At 40.3% G+C, this 21412-nt stretch overlaps 2 protein-coding genes across 3 annotated transcripts in view; one reads left to right on the top strand and one right to left on the bottom strand.

The window, feature by feature from the left end:
- Positions 1-2857: 2857 nt before the first annotated feature.
- LOC142019016 (histone-lysine N-methyltransferase SETMAR) lies at positions 2858-9712 on the top strand. The gene is given in 2 exon segments (XM_075005338.1): positions 2858-3064; positions 6020-9712. Coding segments are annotated over 2 exon segments (1008 nt in total). The 5' UTR covers positions 2858-2872; the 3' UTR covers positions 6836-9712.
- Positions 9713-19817: 10105 nt separating this feature from the next.
- The window catches only part of SUMF1 (sulfatase modifying factor 1), an 82140-nt gene continuing 80545 nt past the window's right edge, over positions 19818-21412 (bottom strand). Inside the window, exons 9-10 of one of the 2 annotated variants that reach the window (XR_012646975.1) lie at positions 20508-21003; positions 19818-19867 (exon numbers count right to left, since the gene is read on the bottom strand). Coding sequence is in view for 1 of the 2 variants with exons in the window: in XM_075005335.1 (XP_074861436.1) it covers positions 20893-21003 (111 nt within the window). In the remaining variant the exon portion in view is untranslated. Of the gene's footprint in view, positions 21004-21412 lie in introns of both variants that reach the window. The other variant, XM_075005335.1, reaches the window with a different exon arrangement.

Raw genomic sequence — 21412 nt, 5'->3', positions numbered from 1 at the left:
GTATATGGATAGAACAGAATAAAAAAATCCGCTCCTGTCTCATGGACTTAAAAGCCAGAAGGGAACCTTATGATTATCTAATCCTCCCACCCACACACTCTCTCTTTTCTAATAAACAAATATTCCGCTAGTGGGCAAAAACCAAAATGTACTGCATCTGCTCTGAGTAACTACCAACACTTCAGTACCAAAAAAGAATGCAAGAAGACTTGTTAGTACTTACCAAAAAAGAAGATTTTATTTCTATATCAGTAGAATAAATACCTGTCACAAGCTCAGCTAAGGAGAATGAGTCAACACAAATCCACCCAAAGGACCATTACTCTTACTAGAATGTTTGCTATAATGATTGATTTCATGAGTAAACATCTCAATTAGGTAATATTAAAATATTATTTGATAATATGTAAACCACATATAAAATTTGCACAGGTTGAATGTCTCTAGCCCGGCACCCTCAGGACCTGACGAGTGCTGAACCAGAGAATCTGCCCAACCATGGGAGGTCTATATTGTCTAGCAGCGCACTTTCATTGCTTACTGGGCTCTTACAAGACATTTAGAGGTAAATTACTGCCAAATAACTACACAGAACACTGAGAGCTGGGACTGATGGTGGTAAACAAACTTTATGGGACCATGGGAAACGTGGCCACACCCATAAGTGGTTTTCCAGCTAACTAAAATCATGCTGGATTACAGATGTTGTTGGACAAGAGAATGCTGGATAGAGAGGTTCAACATGTAGTACTTTAGTTTTAAGACTGTAGCAGTTATACCAGTGAATCTGACTGTAGGATAGAGAAGTCAGACTTTAATTATGACAGTCCATAAATATATTGCTTAATCTCATCATAACAATGCATATTCACTATATGGGCACGGTTTCTTAATGGTAGGCTGTTCTTACAGGCTATGCGGAGACGTCTTTTACAACAATAAACCAATTAGTTTGAGCATTCCATTTTTTTTTGTAAGTCTGAGAAAAACTAAGGTAAGTTTCATGTAAAATGGGTATCTGTTAACATCAAATAATAGTAACAGAAAAAATAGCAATAAAACAAAGAATTTTTCACTAGCTGCAGTTTTTTGGTTACAGATTTCTATCAAAACATTTTGAAAAGATTGTGGTTTTTTTTTTTTTTAAAAATGGGGGGAGGGACCTTTGTGAAAATGTTCAGGTTTCTGTTGAAAAATTTGAAATCCTAGAAAGTGGCAACTGAACCGCCCAATATTTCAACTTTAAACCAACAACAATTTAAATGGAAAATCAAGTGCTTTCCACAGAAGACTTTTAATTCACAAATCAAAGTTTTAAAAATCTGCAAGAAATAATGGTAGAAAAAATAATTTTCCAGCTAGCTCTGGGAAAACCCATTTAATAGTCTGTGGTACTCCTAAGAGATTCTAATAAAATCACAGCAATATCACCTATACAAAGTAGGACCTTGTTGTCTCTTTGGACTCATCCCTGCAATTGAATCAGCTGCAGGTGCAGTCTTCTGGCCATATGGGAGAAGTTACAGGAGCAAGGCCTGCTTTTCTCTGCACAACTAAGTGCAACAGGATAGCAACAATATCAAGGTGCAACAGTACACAGGACAGCAGCCTTCTCAGAGGCTGTGTCTATATTAGTTCCCTTCTTCAATGAGGGTATGGTAATCAGCCTGATTGGAGAATACTAATGAAGTGCTGCAATGAATATGGGGACTTTTGGGGAGTCAGGGCACTTCAAAGTACCTGCAGCTACACGGCATGCTGGCACTTTGAAGTTTGCAACTTTGAAATTGCCAAGGAGAGAATTAAGATTAATGAAGTGCTGCATATTCATCACATCACTTCATTAGTATTTTCTGGTCTGGCTGATTACCATGCCCCCTTCAAAGTAGACACAGCCAGAGTGCTCCAAAATTGACCCCAGTGCATGAAGGGGTAATCTGGCTTCATGGCTGGTCACTCATAGCTCCTCTGCTATATACAGCAATTTTTCCTTATAGATACATTACCCTGTCACAGCGTTTAGATTCCCATCACACAGCACACTAGGTCTTTGCTTGGATGTAACAGGACATGACCTCTTTCAGCTCAGCGTCTTGAGATGCTTTACAAAGACAGTAATTTCACAGAGCTTCACAGGACTTAAGAGAGTGAGGGGTCATAAGAAAAATAATAGTACTGTGTCGGAGTGCAACAGTGCCCTGTCAAATTGTGCTGGTCCAACACAGAAAAAGTGTGTGTCTGTGTCTGTCTGATACACAATGTCCTTGTGTGTGTGTGAGTCTGTCTGTCAGACATGCATAATATCATTGCGTCTCTTTCTTTCTGGCATGCACAATGCCCTTGTGTGTGTGAGAGTGTCTGTCGGACATGTGCAGTGTCATTGTGCGTGAATCTGTGCCTGCCTGACGTGCACAATGTCATTGGGTGGGTGGATGAGAGCCTGTCTGATACACATAAAACAAAAAAGCAGTCCAGTATCACTTTAAACACTAACAAAACAATGTATTAGGTGATGAGCTTTCATGGGACAGCCCCTGTTCTGCTATGGCTGTGACCTGAGGAAGTGGGTCTGTCCCACGAAAACTCATCACCTAATAAATTATTTTATTAGTCTTTAAAGTGTTACTGGACCGCCTTTTTGTTTGGATAGTATATAGACAAGCACGGCTCTCTCTGTTACGGATACACACAGTGACACTGTGTCTGAGGAATGTCTGCCTTTCACACACAAATCTCTTCTTGTACATGCCTGAGGTAAAATCTGGCCCCCCACTGTCCCCCTCCCCCCCCCCCGGCTCACCTGTGGTCCCTTTAAGAGAACGCAGACTTCCGGGTCTGTCTCAGTGATGTCATTTTTCTCCGCCAATCGCACATGGCCATGTCGCTTCGCGGCCAATCCGAGTAGAGGGAAGTGGAGTTTGTTGCCATGGGGATGATAGCTGGCCCTAAGTTGCAGCTTGCGGAGGGACGCATGGCGGTCGCGCGGTCGAAGGACCTGAGCCGTGGGCTGGAGAACCTCCCCGTGTCGGTGTGGCCGACGTCCGAGGAGCCCCCGGCCTTCCAGGTAGGAGGCGGTTGGGGAGCCTGGCGGGCAATGGAGAAGCAGCTGCCGCGCCTGAGACCGAGGAACGTCGGCCTGGGCCGCGCCGGTTCAGAATGTCCCCGGCCCCACGTGGAAGCGCTGCGGCCGCCTTGGGGCCAGGCTTTACTAGAGCCGCCGCGTGGGCCCCGAGCTGCGGCCGCCACCCAGAGCTCTGCTGCTGGTGCCGAGTTCGGGCTGTGGTCCAGCGAACTTAGCTTGGCGGGAGCGACCAGCCTGGCCCCGGGTGCAGAGGGGACCCTGGCTGGGCTCTCCACCCGCTCTTCTAACTTCACAAAAACAGGCTCGGGCTGCAGTGCTAGAAAAGTTGGTAGCCGCCGGAGTGCCAGTAGCTCCCATCAGTGCGCAGAATAAACTGTGTGCGCATTCAGGCCTGTGCGAATGTGGACCACCTGTAGACACGCTGCCGCTCCCGGCGGCTCTGCGATTAGCTGGGCGGCTGCCCAAATAATGCACAGCGTACAGGGAACCTTGGCTAGTACTTGTGTGGTCTCTGTCACGTGCCCTTTCCCTACTAAATCCTAATAACCTCGTCAACATTAGAGGACACTCCTTGAAAGAAAGTTCAGTTGAGACTGGAAACAGATTAGCACAAAGTGTAACAGCTGTGTTCCCTGGATGGGTAGAGGGAAAGTAGGTTTCACTTTCAAAGCTGAATAGAAAATGCTGCTTGTACCAAACAGGTAATAGATTCGAAGGCAGTTTGGTTTGCTGGCCCCAGTCCTGAAACTGTACATTCAGCTCTCCATTGGATTTCTCAAGCTGGATGTGGATACTAATTAAAGGATAGGGAGCCTAAATTGTAACCCTTCTGAATCAAATCTGGGCCTAGGAAATCCTCACTTGCAAGTTATCCAATAGATGATATTCATTACTCCACCCACCTTGCATTTGTAGTTGTGGCTGCTCCTAGGCTATTACATCATCTTGCCTGTGTCTACACTAGCCAAAAATTCTAAATGGCCATTTCAAAGTTTACTAATGAAGCGCTGAAATACATATTCAGCGCCTCATTAGAATGCAGGCAGCTGTGGCACTTTGAAATTGACGTGGTTCACTGCTGCGTGGCTCGTCCAGACGGGGCTCCTTTTCGAGAGGACCCTGACTACTTCAAAGTCCCCTTATTCCTATGAGCAGATTCGAATAAGGGGACTTTGAAGTTGCTGGGGTCCTTTCAAAAAGGAGCCCCATCTGGACAAGCCGCATCAATTTTGAAGTGCTGCAGCCGCCCGCATTCCAATGAGGGGCTGAATAGGTTTAGCCAATGAACTGTTTTTAGGTGTTAAATCATTAATGTAGCACTCTTATTCTCTCTCAATCTATGTGGACTAAGATTTGCATTTCAAAAACTGGCCTCCAAAGATTTCATCCACATAGTGAAAACAATTTTTTTTTTTTTTTTTTTTAATCCTAATAGTTCACCTTCACTTCTCTTAGCTAACTCCATTTGCCAAAAGGGGGAAAAAAAAGAAAACTTCCAAACTTCGGTTGTATATCCAGGAAGAGAGGTGTGTTGGGTTTTTTTTTGTTTTTTTTTCCCCCTGGACCTGTTTAGAAGTCTACCTCACAGTTGTGTCCCTGAGGGTGATCTTATCTAATAGGCCAGGAAATGAAAGTTGATGGAGACTGAACTGAGTTTTATCCCAAGAGGACTAAGTTCTTTTGGACCAGGTCTGAGAAACAGAGTATGGGAAAGTGTCAGGGAAGCCAGAGTTGATACTGCATCTGTTCCATTATCAAGGACTTACACCTCCAGCACTGTTAATGACTTCTTTGATGTTCACATTTAGAAGTAGGACTTATCCACGAAAGCTCATTACCTAATCAATTTGTTAGTCTTTAAGGTGTTAAGTATAAAAACATGGTAACTGGTAATGCTGCTGTTAGGAAATGCACAGCTGCAGTTGAGTACTGAAACAAAACTAAAACATGTTTCTGCTCTCAGAACAGACCTATCTCACGATCACTATAGATACAAAGAGGTTTTGGTTTATAACTTTTTAAATTGTCAAAATCTTTGAAACAGTTTCCCTCTCCAAAGAGAAGATATGAAAATTTCTAAAGGCTAGTAATTTGCATGCTTGAACAGTGATTGGTTGAAGGACAGTTATCACTATTAGGGACCTGGATGATGCTGAACTGAAAAAAGGTATCAAAACAAAAAGCAGTCAATTAGCACTTTAAAGACTAGCAAAATAGTTTATTAGGTGAGCTTCCGTGGGACAGACCCACTTCTTCAGACCATCTCCAGACCAGAACAGACTCAATATTTAAGGCACAGAGAACCAAAAACAGTAAGCAAGGAGGACAAATCAGAAAAAGATAATCAAGGTGAGCAAATCAGAGAGTGGAGGGGTGGGGGGGGAAGGTCAAGAATTAGATTGAGCCAAGTATGCAGACAAACCCCTATAGTGACTCAGAAAGTTCCCATCACGATTTAAACCATGTGTTAATGTTCCGAATTTCGAACCATGTTAAATTCCGAATTTAAACCATGTGTTAATGTTCAAATGTCTGTTCTGGTCTGGAGATGGTCTGAAGAAGTGGGTCTGTCCCACGGAAGCTCACCTAATAAACTATTTTGCTAGTCTTTAAAGTGCTAATTGACTGCTTTTTGTTTTGATAGTGTATAGACTAGCATGGCTTACTCTGTTACTATGAAAAAAAGGTATATTAGTTTTTTTTCTTTATAGGACGTGTTTCAAGAGTTAACTCATTAGTATGTACTTGTAGGGGCATGGAGGAGGAGGTTTTCAAAAGTACCCAGTATCCATTAGTCTCAGTTGAAGCTCCTGAGGATCATGTCCTTTTGAAAATCTGGCTCCTTTATTGTCATGAGACAATAATTTATTATTGTCATGAGAAATTTCACATCTGCCTCTGTGGAGTTGCCAAAAACTTATCATAATCTCTTTGCAGTATAGCCCAGAACACGTGGCAGGAACAGGAGAAGATACTGACCCTACGGAAATCACCTTTCTAGGATGTAGTTGTCTTGCTGCTTCCTGCGTGGCCAGTACTTGTTCGTGTCTTCGCCATGGAGAAAACTATAACAATTCATGCATCAAATACATAGAAAATGACATGGACTACACTAGACCTATTTTTGAATGCAATGCCATGTGCCGCTGTGGTGAGCTCTGTCAGAACAGAGTTATTCAGAGGGGTTTACAATTCAAACTTGAGGTGTTCAAGACAGTTAAGAAAGGTTGGGGTCTCCGTACATTGGAGTTCATACCCAAAGGAAGATTTGTGTGTGAATATGCTGGTGAAGTTCTGCACTTCAGTGAGGCATGTAGAAGAATACAGGCACAAACACCCCAAGATTCAAATTATATTATAGCAGTGAGGGAACACTTGTATGATGGACAGATAATGGACACATATGTTGATCCTATGTATATAGGAAATGTAGGCAGGTTCCTGAACCATTCTTGTGAGCCAAATTTATTTATGATTCCAATCCGAATTGACTCACTGGTGCCTAAACTGGCACTTTTTGCTGCTACTGCTATCTCTGCTGGAGAAGAGCTTTCTTATGATTATTCTGGAAGATTTCTGAATGCACCATTAATCAAAAGAGAGCAGGAAGTGTCAGAGGAAGATGGTGTAATGAAAAAACCCTGTTACTGTGGTGCTAAATTATGTGTTGGTTTTTTACCATATGATAGCTCTCTGTGCTATGCACCGGACAAACTAACTTTTGGCAAAGCTTCTCAAGGAAAGAGTGCCTAGGGATTCAAAACAATCAACAGCAGTGAAACTTCTCATTTGTGCCTAGACAAAAATGGAACGGGATTGCTTTACCCCTCCATCCACAAAAACAACCACAGGCCTCAGCCCCATGCACTGGCTGACACAGTAAGGGTAGAAGAATAATGGAAAGATGCAGGAGGGGGAAGTGAGAAATACCACTTTGCTTAGCTTCAAGAGAGAGGGTAATGGCTGCCAAATTCTGTTTTGAGGAAAGAAGATTGCAATCTGCCTTACTACTCTGACCACTACAGCCAGGCTTGGTCAAAAACCGAGACGAGTTTTTGACAACATGCTAATTAACTTGTATGCTCTGATGGGCTATTTCTTGTATCATCCGCTTTGAATCAAAAAGGTGATCTTTGGCCCAAGCTAAACTTTTCCTGTTAAAACAAGAAAGCTTAAGTTACCTTGCTTCAGCTCAAAGGTGCCATGAAGGTTTTGGTCTGACTCCCATTTCATTGTACAGTTACGGTATACAGAAACAGATTGAAATTAAAGGGTAGATGGAAAAAGATGGGGGAGATGAGTTAGATAAATCACTGCAGACTTGAAGCTGGAAAGAAAAAAGGAAATGACAGACACAAGATAAGAGGCATTTACAAAGGTCACTCCAGTTTTTTTTTTAAGTGTGTGCCATTAATAGGCCCTAAATACTATTTAAACCCCAAATTACCCTGACAGTTCTGAAGCCTGTTTGAAAATTGTATCACATTTTATCCAGTGCTGCAGCTGAGTCCCTGCTATTTCATGAGCAACGTTTACAGAAAAGTATTAAGTGAAATACATTTCCTCCTCCCAGTCTTTTGCCAGCTCCTCCTGTTCATCCTTCTTGATTGTTAGTGGCTAAGAAGTTAATTTTTCCCCTTGAACACGTGCCATGGCATTTTCTCCTCCATAATCACTTGATTTTTCAAAACTGACTACATCTGAAGGCAGAGGCTCTGTTCCCCACAAGAGGGCACCAGCGTAGCTGTATAGCCATTTCTATGAAATAGCATGCATCACCTCAGAGATGTTTCCAACTGATGTTGGCAAAATAATTGAGGAAGTGGGTAGAAAATCTAAAGCACAATAAACTACCTTTGTGTCTGGCAAAACAGATTGAAGTGGAAATGCTAATATACAACACCTTTATGAGCAGGCATCTGTCTGTACACTGTTCAACAGATGGCAGAAAGGAGGTTATTTTTTTCTAGTATTTGTCCTTTCAAGCATTTTTATATAATTAGATATTTTATAGTTAGCCTTTTTTCCCCCTTCTGAAACAAAAATGATTTTCTGCCTCTGGTTATAAGGAAGAAGGAACTAGAGAGTTTTGTCATTGCAGATAGGAAAGACAGGGCTTCTGGCTCACTGGGCAGTCCTGTTTACTGAGCTTCCAGTTGGCTGTTCTGTCTGTTTGATTCACTTGTGTGTGGATGTGATCTGTCGACAGAAGTTTTGCCGTAAGATCTCCTCCTACAGTACCTTCTGCCAGCATATCACTGAAGTGTAGACTTAGCTTGGGAATACAGAAGATTGCCAGTTTTAGGCCTGGGGTGGACAAGTGGCCATCACAAAGTTATACACTAGGACTATTACTGATTGACACCATAAAATGTAGGGCTAAAAGATAAGCACCTTTTTAATGAACTATATCTACCAATATGTCATTGTGTAACTTCATGAAGTGTGACCACTTTTGGACTAACTTAGTAGCCGGTTAAGAATTACCTTGCAAGAACGTTATTGTAACTTTCTTGAAGTTAGGTGTATGTCTAATTTCATTCAGAAGTGTGAATGTGGGCGTGTGCACAGTGGGATCAGTCCCTGAAGCCAGCCTGTCTAGACCACCAGCTGTCAGCATTGCCTTGATGGCTGAAGAACAATGCAAGTGAACCCTGCAAAAGAATCTACCCAAGAAAGAGTCAAAAGCCCTATTAAGAAAAGAAGATCCAAGTCCTATCTGTTGTGAACTGATGACTTGTGGTCCCACAGAGTCTTGGGGTAGGGGGACAGGACAAGAGCTCAGGACTGAAATCTGTACAAAGATGAGTACTAAACTATAGGACTGGGTCTCATCAACAACACAGCCTAGATACATATAGTCAGAAGCCCAGCTCCTCTGTTTCCCTATCTAACTCAATTCACCAGTGAATTAAGAGGAGCAACAAGTTGGTAATTAAACAAGATGGAGTGTGTTGGTGTATGTACGTGAGTGTAATATCACATGTAAATAATACAAGTTGAGAGATGTATATTACCAGTAAGTGTGTCATTAGTCTTATCTCCCTGAAAAAGATCCTGCATAATTCCTTTCAAGTACAACACCGCTAAAGAAGCAGTGGGGCCCTTGGACGATAAAGATATAAAAGGAGTGATCAAGGAAGACAGTGCCATTGCGGAGCGATTAAATGATTTCTTTGCTTCAGTCTTCACGGCTGAGGATGTTACAGAGGTTCCTAAATCTGAGCCAGCCTTTTTAGGTGACAAATCTGAGGAACTCTCCCAGATTGCAGTGACATTAGAGGAGGTTTTGGAGTTAATTGATAAGCTGAATAGTAACAAGTCTCCAGGACCAGACGGTATTCACCCAAGGGTTCTGAAAGAACTCAAATGTGAAATTGCGGAGTTATTAACAGTGGTTTGTAACCTATCCTTTAAATCCGCTTCGGTACCCAATGACTGGAAGATGGCCAATATAACGCCAATATTTTAAAAAGGCTCCAGAGGAGACCCTGGCAATTATAGACCGATAAGTCTAACATCAGTACCAAACTTACTAGAAACAATAGTAAAGAATAAAATTGCAAGGCACGTAGAAGAGCACGAATTGTTGGGCAAAAGTCAGCATGGTTTCTGCAGAGGGAAGTTGTGTCTAACTAATCTATTAGAATTCTTTGAAGGGGTTAATAAACATGCGGACAAGAGGCACCCAGTGGACATAATATACCTAGATTTCCAGAAAGCCTTTGACACGGTCCCATACCAAAGGATTTTATGTAAATTAGGCGGTCATGGGATAGGAGGAAAGATCCTTTCATGGATCGGGAATTGGTTAAAAGACAGAAAACAAAGGGTTGGAATAAATGGTAAATTTTCACAATGGAGGGGGGTAACTAGTGGTGTTCCCCAGGGGTCAGTCCTGGGACCGATCCTGTTCAACTTGTTCATCAATGATCTAGAAAATGAGGTAAGCAGTGAGGTGGCAAAGTTTGCAAATGACACCAAGTTCAGGACAGTCAAAACCAAAAGGGATTGTGAAGAACTACAAAAAGATCTCAGCAAACTGAGTGATTGGGCAGCAAAATGGCAAATGAAATTTAATGTGGGTAAGTGTAAGGTAATGCACATTGGAAAAAATAACCCAAATTACATGTACAACATGATGGGGTCAAATTTAGCTACAACAGATCAGGAAAGGGATCTTGGAGTTAGAGTGGATAGTTCTCTGAAGACATCCACGCAGTGTGCAGCGGCAGTTAGTAAAGCAAATAGGATGTTAGGAATTATTTAAAAAGGGATCGATAATAAGACAAAAGATATCATACTTCCCCTATATAAAACTATGGTACGCTCACATCTTGAGTACTGTGTGCAGATGTGGTCTCCTCACCTCAAAAAAGATATACTGGCATTAGAAAAGGTACAGAAAAGGGCGACTAAGATGATTTAGGGGTTTGGAACGGGTCCCATATGGGGAGAGGCTAGAGAGACTGGGACTTTTCAGTCTGGAAAAGAGGCAATTGAGGGGTGATGATACAGAGGTATGAATGGTGTGGAGAAAGTGAACATAGAAAAATTATTTACTTTTTCCCATAATACAAGAACTAGGGGACACCAAATGAAATTGATGGGTAGTAGGTTCAAAACTAATAAAAGGAAATTTTTCTTCACACAGCACACAGTCAACCTGTGGAACTCCTTGCCGGAGGAGGCTGTGAAGGCCAGGACTCTAGTAGGGTTTAAAAAAGAGCTTGATAAATTTTTACAGGTTAGGTCCATAAATGGCTACTAGCCAGGGGTAAAGTATGGTGCCCTAGCCTTCAGTACAAGGGCAGGAGATGGATGGCAGGAGATAACTCACTTGATCATTGTCTTCTGTTCTCCTTCTCTGGGGCACCTGGCATTGGCCACTGTCAGCAGACGGGATACTGGGCTGGATGGACCTTTGGTCTGACCCGGTATGGCCACTCTTATGTTCTTAGATAGTTATGGACTGATGGAAGGGCACCTTCTCCTTGTCTCCCTTTGAAATGCATTCTTCAGTGCATGGTATATGGTGGAGATGTATAAGAGAAACTTCCTATTTGTTGTGTTCCTTGGTAATAACAGGCTGCAAGGATGACAATCACTGCACCAGTTGCCCTTAGGCAATAATATGCACAACTCACTTTGCATATAATTAGCATAGATAAAACAATATTACAGTTTGGATCATTTCTCTTTGGGGGACAGAGAAAATCTTATTGTAAGTAAGCAGGCTAATTGAATAGACTTTCCATCTTCAACTTTCTTTAATTTGGAGATTAGCATTTTTGTGTATGAGGCATCTTCTGCAAAAAAAAAACAAACAAAAAAAACACCCTGCCCCCTGCCTAAAACTGACCTTTACTGAACATTCCAGGTGGAAAGCTTGATAACATAGAACATGCAAGAAGTTTTAGAGCCCAGGAGAATACCATATTTTGTTCCTTTTTAGCAGTTAGGCCCCACTTAGGGTAGAGCTACTCCCAGGCCCTAGGTCACAAAAAAAAGGGTCTTGCTCAATGGCCAAAGGCTGTAGAATCCTTTCTTGTACTTCCATACGGTCTCTGCATGCTTCAACTCCAGTTGGTTTCAGTTGGGCTAGTTTAAAGATTTAATGCTCCCTTAATACTATCATCTATCCCCCGTTTCCCAAGTCTCCCCCCATAAGTTTTTAGCAAGGGAAATGGGTACTACCTTTGTGATGAAGTGTGAAGAGCAAGTAAATTCATGTATGTACTACTTAGTTCTGGCTGCTAGGTTAGCTTATTTTTAATTTTCTATTGTGATTTTGAATAGTGAGGTGGTACAACATTAAAGATTTGAAAGTTCATCTAATTTTGTAGGGTGAGAAAAATCTTATGAGACTATTACAGTAATTGTTTATAGTGAGGAATTGGAGGTGGAGTGGACTTTTTAAAACATAGTTGCTCAAATATACCCGTTAAAAGCGATAAGCATGATGCTGTGTGGGGAGAAAGACTCCTCTACAGCAAAATGTAGAGCTCAAAATCTTATCAAATGCTATGCTTTTGATATGTAGATAAAACCATATTGCAGAGTAAAGAATTTCTCCTGAGATGCAGATTTTGCCTCAGAAAAAACCCAACATTATTAAAATAAGATTAAGGTATTAGTCTCTTGTTACCACAGTACCAGTTAAGAGCAAAGCCATAAACTCAAAACAGAAGGTGGCAGTTGCCAGTGGATCAAATTTAATTTATTTTTTAAAAACCCTAAACCTCTGTTTTACAACACAGAAAAATCTCGTCTCTAAAAATTATTTGAATGTGTGCTTTCAGTAATGTAATATGTATTTGAAGTGGCTCAAGTTACTACTTACTGTGAGTGAGCTCAGTATCTATTAAATATCAGTGTTCAAAACATGCATGTCTGTCCAGTAACTTTGTAAACATATCTGCTTTATTCAGTTACTTTGGAGTAATTGCTACTAAAATATTGCAGCAGTGAAAGGTCAGTAATATGACTACTGATTCTGACAGTGACCCAGATGAAATATTGTACTTTCACATTTTGATTTTCAGCAGTATGGGGAAAGTGAATGGTTCTGCACCAAAATAAATTAATTAATTCACAGTAGGGTAAGGAATAGAATTCTATGAAGCAGGATTTCCAGTTCCACATGGTGCTACTTTTGTAACTGGTAAAAATGGCTAGTGACAACACTCCTCATCTGTTTCTGTACGTTCTGGATAAGTAAGTAATAGCCAGGGAGGCTGCCATTTCTGCCAAACATGGCTAAGGAAAAACACTTTAGGGTAGGTATTAACAGAGAAGCAGACACAGAACTACTTTTTTCATGTTTTATGTTACTGAGTGAAATCGCATGGTACTGTTAAGTCTGTAAAGATGTGTTTTTTCAATCAATCATACTACTTGTCCTGATGCAGAAGTCAGCACATCAGTTACTTTAAATACATTCTAATTTGCTACCCTTGTTTTTCTAAATGGTGGTGGCCAGATAGACTTCAGGTGGCTAAGTGTATCCTCACTGATTTCCAGTTGTCAGTCTGAAAAAGGAGTCTCTCCTTCAGCCATCTTAAAAAGGGAAGTGCTTTGGGTTTACTTTCTGTTATCCAAGTGCTGGTCTTTCCCTACTTTCCCATTTTGATAACCCACTCCTTAAAACCCAATCAATTTCACTTCTGCCAAAGAAAGGCACTTAGATCTTGTGCTAGGATCAAATTTTCAAGCAAAACTTGGAGTTGTGCGTAAAAAACATCCAAGGTGAGGTAAGGTATTTAAAAAACCCTAAGACCAAAAGCTCTTATTAGTATTACATTAAGCTCTCAATTTAATGAACTAATCGGGGAAGGGGTGTTGGTTAAACCTAAATGTCTGTTGTATCAGAGGGTTTACTCAGACCCACCACCACTAGTCTCCCCCAGCCTCACTCCCTCCCTCCCCCTCAAAAAAATGCCTGCTGCTCACCCACTGCTAGGGGAACTGGAGCCTGGTGCCACTTGTGCTTGCAGGGGGCTCCAAGCCACATGGCTGGGGGAGGGAGGGGGGCATTTAAGATTTTACAGGCTCTGAGTAAGCGGGCTTCAGCAACACAGGGTATTTGGCAGACATCCATTGTTCCCACAGTCTGCTAAGTCAGGATCCATGAAAGTGAGGGTTTACTGTATTTCTACTTGTTTTAACCTGTTTAAAATCCCCAACTCAAGTTTTAGCAGCTTACGGGCACATGACATGAATGTGACTTCTGTCCTCAACTAGGAGTTGAGTAAAAGCACTTTTGCATTTGTAAAGTGCCTTTCAGCCAAGGCTTTCCAAGCATAAGGCTGGTAGTGGTGCTAAAGACCACCCTATTGCTGTAAGAAATCAAGCTGCAAGCAGATGAAACTATACCAATGGGACAATTTTTCCCATTGAGTAACCACCACTGTCTCTTTACTAGCTGTATACAGGACAATGAAACAAAACATACAAGGATGTTGCTACATTTCCCAGGTAGTGGGTGGTTGTGGCAGTGGGTGTTTTGTTTTTGTACATTACTGTCTTGGCAGGACAAGTTTGTAAAAAATAATATGCCACAATGGAAAGACTAAAGAGATGTCTAATCTTATCAGAACAGAGCAAGTTCAGTAAATGCAATGTAACAGACAGAGGAAGTGTTTATTTTATTTGTTACATGTCACCATTGTTTTTCCTTCTCTGCATTAGAGGCCACTGCTGTAGTAAAAACAGTTTTGTTTTTTTTTTGTTTTTTTTTGGCGGGGAGGGGAGGACCATTTAAAAAAAACAAGAACACCTTTATAAGCATAGCAGAGCTCTTCTATTTTATGAGGAACTGTGTACACACAGCTAACAGTCTATTAATATGAACTAATCACTATAATTTATTTTCCATACAGCTGAAGATTTATGTATAAAGGTGCAGTTACAGAAAATAGATGTTACAGAAGCTTTCCTTTACAGATTGGCTATTAGATAAATTACTTGCTAACAAGATGAAATAAATAAGGATATGCACATTTCTAAACAGATGGCATTTGGTCTTGAGGTTTCCCTACCTTCAAGTAGATAAGGTTTTTATGTAATTCCTGACCATATTAAGAAGCAGTAACTAAATGCTCCATGCATGCTCAACTAGCCCTCAGTGTGCTTCATCTCCACAATTTAACCTCATCCTATATTCATAACATTTTTGCATAGTGCACATATTACAAACTGTGGATAAATATATTAAACTTCCATAAATCAATAGTGATGCTTTATTTTCCTTACGATGGAGACTGTTTGGAACTGAATCATTACTCAATACAGGTGAGTAACCAAGGGAATTTATAACAGCAACAAAGGGTCCTGTGGCACCTTATAGACTAACAGAAAAGTTTTGAGCATGAGCTTTCGTGAGCACAGACTCATTCATCAGATGCTCAAGGGAATTTAATTACTCTTTGCTAAATGTTCACATTTCACTGCTAGATTTTCACCTTAGGCTCAGCCTAGTCTATAATCATGTCTCTACGTTGGTTGTGCAGTACAATTTAATTGGCTTTTACATGTAATTAGGATTACATCTGAAACTAGAGACAGATTGAAGATCATACCTAATTATTACTTTCATCATTTCTATAGGTATGTTAACCCTAAAACCTCCATTCTTCGATTCTGAGCTTATGATTTTGCTCGTAAGTGGCACTCTGGTAACAAGTGATTAATACTGTCTTATTTTAATAACGCTGGGTTTTTCTTAAGAGAAATCTGCATCTCAGGAGAAGGCACATGGATTCTGTATCCTAGTCTTGTAATATGGCTTAATCTAAGTATCAAAAGCACAGGACTTAATACAATCTCAAACTCTACTTTTTGGTGCAGAGAAGTCTCTCTCTCCCCAAAGAGCCTCATGCCTATCACTTTTAGCTGATTTATTTGGACATTAAATTAAAACAAGATCCAATCTTCCTCCTACTCCTCACTGTAAACAACTGCTGTAATAGTCTCGTAGCACTGTATTTTTCCATTCCTTAGGATTAGATGGACTTTTAAGATCATTTGCACTGCTTTCCTTTATATTCTCTGGTTAAGAATATGTTTGGCAAGGTTCCAAGTACTTTGGAATATGTTAATTGAAAGTACATAACTGTCATATCAAATCTGCATTATTGGCACTAAACCAGAAGACATGGCTGAATCTTGAATCTTCATGTAATTGTATTCTTTTCATTTAGTCCTGGACAGTTGATTTTTGTTTTTGGTGAGACTGACCTAGGGACTCAACACGATTTCACAGGATTCAAAAATTAAGAATTTTCTAGAACACTGTCAAAGTAGACACTAGTAATTTGGCCCCAATACTTGTTTGCCATGAAAATAAAATGACAAAAAACAGATTTGTTATATTGCAGCTGCCTTTGTTGACTGAATAAAGACAGCTACAGGTTGAACCTCTCTAGTCCAGCTCTCTCTAGTCTGATAACGTCCATGGTTTGTCATTATTTTAATTGGCTGGATGTCCACCTGTCATGGGTGGGGCCAGGTTTCTCATCATTCCACAAAGTTAATTTACAGCCACCAATCCTGGCTCTCAATGTTTTATGCTGTTATTTAGCTTTAATTTACCTCTAAATGCCCTCTAAGAGCCGCATGAGCAGTGGAAGTGTTGATAATACTTACCTCCAGTGGTTCAGCAAATTCTATACCAGTTTGGCACCAGTCAAGCCATAAGGGTACCGGATTAAGAGATTCAACCTGCACAGCGCCTGCTATCTCTAGATAGAAGGCTGACAAAAAGCGATTCAAGTGCATTCTCCATTATGTGCATTTGTACTTAACTGCTACAGACTTCAGTCTAGTCCTACGAATCTTCAAATGATAAGTCTCCAATAAGAGTTCTGAAGACTGTTATAAATAGTATCAACCTGTCTAAACAGAGCCTGTTCCTCCTGGAATTAAATGTGAGCTGCCAATGCACAGTTCAGTGAGTATGTAAATAATGGACCAAATCTAAACACCTCAAAAGACCAAGAGTTTGGATTCCACCCTAAGTGCAGTAATGGTCATCTGTGTTTTGAGGAGCCCCATTGTAGAGAAAAGTGGTTTTGGGACACAGAGATTGAGATTATTGGAGATACACACACGTCTCCTAGAACTGGAAGGGACCTTGGGAGATCATCTAGTCCAGTCCCCTGCCCTCTTGGCAGGACCAAGCACCATCCCTGACACCTATTTGCCCCAATCCCTAAATGGCCCCCTTGAGGGCTGAACTCACATGCCTGGGTTTAGCAGGCCAATGCTCAAACTACTGAGCTATCCCTCCACTGATGTCTAATTTTGGTTTTGGTCAACCACCAAGTTCTTTCCATTCAGTAAGAAAACTTGTTACAAATCATCGTTTCATATTTAGGGGCTCTATCGTGTGAGCTCTGAGGGGACTGACACCTGTGGGCTCAGAGTCCCATAAACTTCAGGGGGCCTTCATGGAGTAGCTCCCTGCTGAGTCAGGATATGTTAATGTTACCTAGAAGAACTGTAAGACTAGTCAGATTCTCCAGACAAAGTGATACTATTTAGGGCTATGAATCAGTAATCACTTAAATTGTGCTCAATTTCTAGTGCATGCGTAAGTCTCCCTGAGGTCACAGGTGCATTGCTGAATGACAGTATTAATGCTCTGACAGCCAGGAACGCGGAAGACCTCTGTCAAGGCAAGGTCTGTAAATGCCATAGGATGGTTTTGGTTAAAAATACAAGTGATTTAGTTATAGTATTAATCTTATCGAGAGATTGCGATACTATAGGTTAACTCAGTTCAATAACTAGTATTTCTGCAGAATTGTTAAATTGAAAGTTGGATGTTCTCATGATACTAAGGGGTAAAATTTTCAAACTTTTGCTAAACCAAGTTGTAAACCAATTCAGGAGGCTTTAATCTCATGCTACATGTGGATGTGGTGCTGTTTAGACATATGGCAGGAATAAAAAGGGGACATTTTGTACCATTATGTATTTTAGAAATACAAGCAAATATCAAAGAGCATCAGAAACATCAAATCTTTCAATTGCCTATATAAAAGTGTCAAAGGCTGTGTCTATACTAGCAAGTGGTTTCGAAAGATTTTTCAAAAGATCCCACAGAGCATCTACACAGTCATGTTCTTCAAAAGTAAAATCAAAAGAATGTGGTACTTTCAAAATTGCGCTTCCTTTCCTGTTTCTGGCAGAGTGCCCCCTTTTGAAAGCTTCTTTCAAAAAAAGCATGCATAGACATTCCAGAGCCCCCCCAACCCCCTGGCAAAAGAGCAGTCCTCTTTAGGACCTGATTTTTCGATCCCGGTCCATTCTTCCAAAAGACTAGGGATTATGTTGTTGCTCTCTTTCAAAAGAGCAGATCACTCTTTTGATCCACTTTTTGTGTGTGGATGCACTCTTTCAAAAGAAGTCCTTTCAGAAGATGTTCCGGAAGGGCTTCTTTCAAAAGATCTCTGTAGTGTAGACGTAGGTATAATGTGAGAAATTCAGTTACAGCAAATTTAAAAGCTGTTTTCCCTAATTTTATTTTTAAATCTTATGAGAGTACTAGTACATCACTTCAAAAACAGCAAGCTACTTTCCCTTAAGTGTAATCTATACACATGAGAGAGGGCTAAAGAAGTCTGAAGAAAATAAATATACTTTTAGAGCATACTACCATTCAAATTTTATTACTTTTAAATTAGATGCCTTCATACCATACTGTAAAGTTGTCAATTGTTATCTGTGCCTAGGTAATTGTTTAAAATCCTTCCCTAATACAGATCAGATTACAATAAATACAAGAAAGTTTTCCCACTTTCCATTTTCCAGGATAAAAAAAAAAAATCTTTAAATACGACATTCTTCTCTTTTGCTAGAATAAAGGGGAAGGAAATTTACCTCGTCTCACTGGACAATTCACCATGTACTTGATAACTCCTAGAGAGAGCGGAATTGCCCACTGGCAACCACGTGCTTGGCAGATTGCTGAGTGAAGTGAAATAAATAGTAACACGAACAGCTCAGTTGTTTACATCATGTTCAGTTTCATCATTTTATCAATTTTCTGATCAATTGCTGTTAAAGTGTGGAAAAGAAGGGAATAGTTCAAGCTAACGCTGTATATAGGATACAAATTAAACCATCACAATGAAAGACCAACAGAAGGAAGTTTATACCTGTGTCGCTCACGGGACAGTAAGTCTTGACTGATGTGCCTCACTTCTAAAACAACCATTACTCAATCTGCCATTCAGAGATGCAAGTCCAGTGTTTTTTCATAATTTCAGAACCATATGCTTTATTATAAATAAAAGTATACAATGTTCAACAACTATGTCAAACAATTTTCACTAAAGCATGCTCCCTTCCAGCGAGGCAGACATGACACTAAGACAGCACAGGAAGTTTGAATTAAGAGGGGACAGCATTTCTTGCCTACTTGTTTCAGTGGATGTACTGTTTTGAGCACTGCATTTAGTATACAAAATTGATCAGTTTTTCTCAACAGTTACCAAAGAGAGGCTTGATATTATCACAGCTTTTTCCTATGATTATGTGACATGTTTTAACTCTTAGCATTTGGAAACATTTGTACTTTAGTGACTTATGCTGAATTTTTGTCTATGGTGAAAGTGCAGCTTTACTTCCTATAACAGTGGGGTTTGGCATGTGTGGATGAACTGTGTGGTCATGCTCCTGGGGATACTCCTTTGCACCACTTCATTTGATGGGAAATTCAGTATTGCAGGGCAGAAGTTGGTAATGTCTTTGTATTTTAACTTCAACCTATCAAAGTTATAGGCAAAAACTGCTGGAAACAAGTGCATACTACTACAAAATACAGCTTCTTATAACATACTTTCCTTGTCTTATTCATAGACCCCGAAACACTTTAAATGGGAACCAGGTTTGTGCACCTTTGTATGGGGGAGACTGAGGCACAAGCCTTGTCCTAGATCACTGAGTCAACTGAACAGCTGGCAATAGAATCCATGTCTAAAAGGACTCAAACATGCAGGTTAGGAGCTTATTCTCAATATTCAGCAAAAAGTTTCTTGATTAGGTTAAAAGACAAAAATGAAGAATTAAGTAGTTGACACGGAAACTTCCATTGTTTGCCGGAGCAGCCTACTAGTAGCAGCACTATGCTGGTAAGAGTGAAATAATTTAGTGAAGAAAGGTTCATGTGTATTATAACATGAAGACCCCAAGCTGACGGAGTTAATTTACCTACCACTGAGGTTGTCTGCATATTTGGAAGCTTCTTTGAGGACAACTTCACAATTTTCCTAATGAAACCTAGGAGAAAATTTCCATTCAGTTCAAACTTATTGTCTTTCCTGGAAATCTTTCAGCCATTTACTGTCAAAAAAAAAGTTTCAAACCCCCCAGTTTGAATAAATATCTTAAAGCCCCCAAAATAAATCCTACACAATGTTAGATAGAAACACACTGGAGATGTCCTTTAACATCTATCACCACAAGTTGCCAGTATAAAGAAAATAAGTGTTCAGTCTTTCAATCCTGTACATATAATGGTTTCTACCATTGTAGAACTATCAATCTTATTCTAATAAAGCTGTTGCTTTCTAAAAAAGGGAAAAAGTACTACTCACCTGGGTAAGGGTCATATTCTGAGAACAATCTTCAAGTACAACAGGAATGCAGCATAAAAGCTACAGCACATTTCTATGCCAAGTTTGGAGATTTTGACTACTGACAAGGCCACAGCCAATACAGGGTATAGGTCGTGTGGAAAGTTTTCTTCCATCATTGACCTGCAGTTATAGCTGACAAAGTGTGTCCTATATTACTCAGGATGTAACATGTACATACCATGCTACAAAAGCTCAGATTTTCCTTTCAATGCCCCCTAAAGTTTGTGAAGCCCAGATAAGGGGTATGGATCACTTAGGTAAATCCATCATAAAATACTTACTCAGTACGAAAGAGCATAAAAATAGTATCTGAAACAAAAATATCCTTCTTTAAATTGTTCTGGTTACTTCTATATGGGGGTAAATCTGGTATATTTCCAATGACATCAACATTAACTCCAAGTGTCCATTTGCACAGCTAAGATAAGAACTGAACTGAACTTCTCCAAAGATTGGTCGTAGAATTAAAAGGTCTCCAACTAACATTGGCTTATTTTGGAAGTTGATTTTCTCCAACAATTTCTTTTCTTGTTAGCTGGATATCTTGTTTAGTTTCACTAAAGACTGGTAATGGCAGAACATCGCAGCAGGATAGAGCTCTGCTGAAATCCTCTTGCTGAAGTGAAATTTTTGTAGCCTGTGGCTTCAGAGCACCAACAAGTTCTGTCACTGTAAGGTTGATAGGATATCTGCAGCACAGCGGAATCCCAGGTTTGAAGCAGAACTATCAGGAGTGTTTTGACTGCGGGCTGCACAGCGATACCTGTAGCAATAGGACTAGAAAGTGACAGAAAAAAAAAAAGTCATTTAAAAGCACATTGCAGCTTGTGTCTACATAAGAAAGGGCTGGTGAGAATAGTATCAGAGTCTTTCAATTGCTGATGTTAGCTACTGAGTGACAAAGATCAGAATCAAGCAGAAGGCTGACAGTTAAAAATTAGAAAAGCCTATTGAATGGAAGGAGTGAAACTCAAGGTGAAATTCTGAAAGTAACTCTTTAAACACTTGAAAGACTAGCAAAATGGTTTATTAGGTGAGCTTTCGTGGGACAGACCCACTTCTTCAGACCATAGCCAGACCAGAACAGACTCAATATTTAAGGCACAGAGAACCAAAAACAGTAAGCAAGGAGGACGAATCAGAAAAAGATAATCAAGGTGAGCAAATCAGAGAGTGGAGGGGTTGG

Source organism: Carettochelys insculpta, chromosome 11, assembly GCF_033958435.1.
Source record: "Carettochelys insculpta isolate YL-2023 chromosome 11, ASM3395843v1, whole genome shotgun sequence".
In the NCBI taxonomy this organism is placed as follows: domain Eukaryota; kingdom Metazoa; phylum Chordata; order Testudines; family Carettochelyidae; genus Carettochelys; species Carettochelys insculpta.
This window is presented reverse-complemented; position numbering and strand designations above follow the sequence as displayed.